The 5,278-nt window shown below is 36.1% G+C and overlaps 1 protein-coding gene across 1 annotated transcript in view; it reads right to left on the reverse strand.

Moving 5' to 3' along the window:
- LOC112020991 (uncharacterized) overlaps nucleotides 1-5,278 on the reverse strand; it is a 12,274-nt gene extending 6,996 nt beyond the window's left edge. The window contains exons 1-6 of the mRNA XM_065771491.1: nucleotides 4,762-5,278; nucleotides 2,410-2,828; nucleotides 2,192-2,328; nucleotides 1,365-1,478; nucleotides 1,178-1,261; nucleotides 249-424 (exon numbers count right to left, since the gene is read on the reverse strand). Of these exons, the coding sequence (XP_065627563.1) occupies nucleotides 249-424; nucleotides 1,178-1,261; nucleotides 1,365-1,478; nucleotides 2,192-2,328; nucleotides 2,410-2,727 (829 nt within the window). The 5' untranslated portion in view covers nucleotides 2,728-2,828; nucleotides 4,762-5,278. The remainder of the gene's footprint in view (nucleotides 1-248; nucleotides 425-1,177; nucleotides 1,262-1,364; nucleotides 1,479-2,191; nucleotides 2,329-2,409; nucleotides 2,829-4,761) is intronic.

Below are 5,278 nucleotides of genomic sequence, written 5' to 3' on the forward strand. Positions count from 1 at the left end.
TAATAGAAGAAGATTTGTCACCAGCCTAATGCCACCTTATTTAGGAATAGAGAGATTTTCTGGCAGTTTCAGAAGCATAATCATAGGCCCCCAACATCAATCCATAATCCCAAATACCATTAAGACAATGCTGATTCAAATGAATTAAAGATCCGGCATCAGATTTTCTACTAGGACGACAATATACATCCTGTAGCAATATATACATTGACTAGTATGGCTCATTGTGAAAAGCTTAGCTGAATTACCTCTTAATAAGTTCTGCACCCTTCTCCCTGAGGTGTTCTGGTTATCACTACTACATGCTTTGTCATCTGCAGCCCAGGAACAAGATTCAGATGTAGCTGTCAAATCCTCCTCAGGATCAGGAAATCTTGACTCATTTCCATGTGAGGTAATTCTTTTTTCCACACCATTTCTTGACCTGCTCGGCAAACCAAAATGAAATTCAAAATAGATCACCTTAAGAAATCAGATTGAGAGGGAGAACAATACAAACCATAAATTACAATAAATCTTTGAAAGGCAATGAGGATGCAACATAACCTCTCAATAACCAAATCATGGTCCAAAGTAATATCCCAGAAGAGTTCATTCACTTTTTTGCATTTGATAGATCTAGAAGTACTAATATTTATGCAAGTTTTACACAATTTTAATAAGAGGGGAAAATATATATATATATATATATATATCACTACACAGTACTTTGAGAATTTTTGCACTTGGGTACTCCATTTATTTGGAAAAAAGAAAAAAATGATAACTGTAAAGGTTACCCATTTTTATACATACTGGATCATTTCCAAAGAATTATAATGCAATCTTATTTACACAAATACAGACAAAACCCCTCTTAAGCTCTACAAATCTTCTAGAATTGATATGCAAACAGAGGATATATGGCAAGTGCAAAATCATCAGACACCATTGAGTAAAGTATATATCCAATTTAAGAATCCATCATCAGCATATCACACTTCTACTAACACTATATACAAAACTAGAAGCTCTTGAGCAGCACATTCTTTTGATCTGAAGAAAAAGCAGTGACAATTTAGAAACATAGTCCTCAAAATACACATTTTTGCCACTATAATGTGTTGACTGGGTTGAGCAGATTAAATTATGGAACACTGACAGCTATAAATAAATCACAACATGTGGTGAATATAACCTCCATAATTTTTGCACAGTTTCCTTTTCCAGATCCTTGCCGCTTTCCCATCTTCCTTTCAACTTCACTAAATATCCTACCATACTGCCAAAAGAAGAATAAAGATGTTACAACCAAAGAATTTAATAAAAAGTTACACTTAAAACAACATCAAATATTCAGGAAAAGTGGGTAACACTTCACATACTCAGAATGATACTTCTGCAAATTTGAGTAGTATGCTTTCTTCTCAGCCTTTAGACACTGTTCCCGATGATGAATTGCATCAGGGTGAAGACCACCTGAACAAAGTGAAGCACCCCTGAAAACAAATGTTCCAAAGACATTCATTGAATTAAACTCTAAACTTAGGGGGTAAAAAAGATGGCTATCTTTGAGGCTTCGGTGTAATAAGAGCAAAACCATAGTATTTTGGAAATCAATAGTCAGGCAGTGGAAAGAGATGGCATAAAATAAATAAATACACCAGGTCTGACTGACTGATATCCAAAGATACCAGTCAATTGATTATCCAATCGTTGTCAGTCAGCAGCAATTTTTTTCCTTAACCTGAAGCGATTCAGTCAGGTGTCGGGTTGAACAAACACCCAACCAAACCCAATCCATGAGCACCCCTACTCTACATAGATGCTAAGACATAATAGAATTGTATCTTCAAGGTCAAATTATCTCAAGTCAGTGCAAAAGAACAGATCCACGCACAGAAACTCTCAAAATATTCACAACTATAAAAGTAAGTGCTCTAAAAATATACATCTATAGATGCAACATGTGTGTAATTGACATAGTTAAGCCATTCAATGTTGTTGGTTTTTTTTTATCAGTAAGCCATTCGACATATATTACCAACACAATATGTGTATAACAATACACACACACACACACGTGCACACACAAGTTTTTTCTAAAAAAACATTTACCCATACTGATATAATTAATTATGTAATCATATGACCTAGTAAAGAGGAAACAATTCAGCAGATTCAAAAAAAGTTATCACATATGAATACTTACCATTTGAGAAAGGGGTTCCCAAAGTGAAGGTTATCCCCAGCAAACAATGCCTGCATAACTTGCTGTGGCTCAGGTCCTCTAGGGAGAAGCTGCATAAGGGAGTTTCTCTCATTTTCTGAAAGATGACTCTGCCAAACCTGTAATAAGTTTCAAACCAAATGAATAGAACATAATCTCAGAATAGAAGAACATTTTGTATACCATGAAACCATGGGTACCTCATGCGAAAGAACTTCTGTCAAATCTTCTAACTCAAAAATTTCTTGAGGAATAGCAAAAACATCTGCTATGGTGTTGTGATGCTCAGGAACTGAACCATTAAATGGCCTCAAATCTCTCCGACTCACACCAATTTGTTCCCTTTTAGCAACAACCCTTTTTTGATTGCCATCCCACTGAAGTGAAATATGAGCTTTCGTATTTGATTCATTGTGTGGCAATCCTAGATTCTTCCTTTTTACTTTATGTTGCTCCCTAGAACTGGAACCTATAATGCTCGCACCATGCAAACGTTTTCTGCGCTGATCAGCCGCCATTGGCACAGATGTCAAAAAAATCCACAGCAGGAATTCACACCAACAAATTGTGAAATACTGTCTTCATCATCTTCAACAAATATCTTCCCTTCATATACAACCTGAAACCATCACGTATTAAAAAAAGAGGCAGAGGATCATCATTCTTGAATTAAACAATAATTCATCAAGAACAAGCCCCAGAATTACAATTTGCAAACATGAGTAGGTGTAGCCTCTCCCTCCCCTACTTTTTTTCCTTTTATCCCCTTTAGAGCACAGTATGCTGCTTTTTAAGAAGCATGTTATCAACTGCATGCAGTGCATTTTTCAAAGTCAGTGTAATAGATTTTATTACAATCTAATGCCACAGTGTAACCGAATCAGGATGTAGAGTGCTGTTTGAAGCACACTTTTAAGCAAATTTCGAATATCACATCCCTGTTGTGAAAACTCCATACTTTCTATTAAAAAAAAATGAATAAACTCCATGCTAAATATAGATTCCTCATTGGATCACATTCTACCATCTTTTTATAGGGTAATTAAATCCTGAATATTTACACCCATACTACATGCATCAAACGGGATTCAATGTGGAATACAGTGACTATTGACTAAGATGGCTCCTTCTCACCCATCCCACAATACTACCCGCATTAAACAGGATTCAATGTGGAATACAGTGACTGTTGACTAAGATGGCTGCCTCTCACCCCTCCCATACACACACCAACAACTTCCTGGCAATATATTCATCACAATGACCATATATACACCATAATAAGATTCCTATATTATCATTTTATAGCATAGACAAATAGACCCTCGTGAGAGGCCAGGCCTTGGTGCGATGGCAAGTGCCTTCCACCAAAAGGTACATGTCGCAAATCACAATGACCATATATACACCATAATAAGATTCCTATATTATCATTTTATAGCATAGACAAATAGACCCTCGTGAGAGGCCAGGCCTTGGTGCGATGGCAAGTGCCTTCCACCAAAAGGTACATGTCGCAGGTTCAAGCCTGGGAATCAGTCTCTCCAAAAATTAGGGATAAGGCTACCTACCATAACCTCTCCCAGTCCCCACAAAAGTGGAAGTTTTGTGCACTGGGTGTGACTTTTTTTTTTATAAATAGACCCTAATGGAGTAAAGAAGGAGATTTAAGTTCTTCAAAGAAGCAGAAATCATGATTCACAAGAAAGCAATCATCCTCTCCCTGGTGGCATTTATTCTAAAATTTCAGATAAAACAAACCCTTAAATCATTAAATGGCAGGGAAAAAGAAAAAAAGAAAAAAAAATAATAATAACCTACAAGGCCATTGTAAAAAGTCTACCTAGAACATCAACAACATTCCTACACATTACTGTCAAAATTCCCAAATTGACAAAAAATCAAAGCTTCCTGTCCCACGGGGCAGTGACGGCGGCTTCAAAATCCAAATTCCCTTTGTCATCCCTAAATTTGCAACAACCCCAACTCAAAGAAACTCAATCCCAACCATATATAGACAGAATAAACACAACAAACAGAGTCATTGTCCAATTTCCAACCCGGGTAATTTTATATCTCATACAGGCACCAACTTTCAAGAAACAGTCACCATCAAAGCACAACATGGAAATTTTTTCACTCTATTTGGAGCTAAAACACAAGAAGTTATGATAACCATTTCAAGAAAAAAAAATACAAAAATAAATAAATAAACATATTCAGAGTTTCCTTTCTTTTCTTTTTTTTCCTCTTTATTTTAATGAATATAAAAGTTCCCATTGACATTTACAGAAAATAACAAAATTGCTACTAAGCACAATTATGAAGAAAAAATTTACAAGAAATAAAATAAAATAAAATAACCCTTTCCCCCACTGACATAACCTAAAAAAAACAAAACTTTATTAAAAAAAAAAAAAAACCCTTTTTTTCCCACCAACATACAATTATAAAAAAATAAAATAAATAAATAAATATCTAGCCCAAAAGAAAAACTTATCTACATTGAAGAAATTAGGGGCAAAATATTAAAGGAAAAAAAAAAAAGGTACCTCTTTGGAATTGGAAAGAGCGAAACCCTAGAAGAAGAAGAAGAAAAAAAAACCGAAGCTTGAAGAGCGTAGCAAATAGAGAGCTGGGATATACAGTAAAAGCCGATTTTTTTTTTTTAACCTGGTTCCCCCAAAATAACAGTTGGGTTAAATAAACCTAGAAACGAGAGAAGGAGAAGGTGGTGTTGAGAGAGAGAGAGAGAGAGAGAGAGTATTATATAAATAAATTTATGAATTATCTGATTGGGGGTTTGGGGGAAGAGAAGAGAAGAGAGAGATAGTGTACGTGAATGTGAGAGAGATGGAGTCTCGTACACACGCACGGCCACGAGTGTACAAGGCAGCAACACGGGTGTGTGTGTGTGTGTGTTGTGACTTGTGATGGATTGGAAGGAAAAGATCAGACGACTGTGGTTGCTTTATCGGAACCCCCGTTTTTGGGGTTTTTCGCATTGGAATAGTAATAGTTTCCTTGGTGCGCACGACGGGGCTTGGCTTTGGCTTTGGCTTTTGGCTA

The sequence above is a fragment of the Quercus suber genome, unplaced genomic scaffold, assembly GCF_002906115.3.
Source record: "Quercus suber isolate HL8 unplaced genomic scaffold, Cork oak 2.0 scaffold_45, whole genome shotgun sequence".
Taxonomy (NCBI): Eukaryota; Viridiplantae; Streptophyta; class Magnoliopsida; order Fagales; family Fagaceae; genus Quercus; species Quercus suber.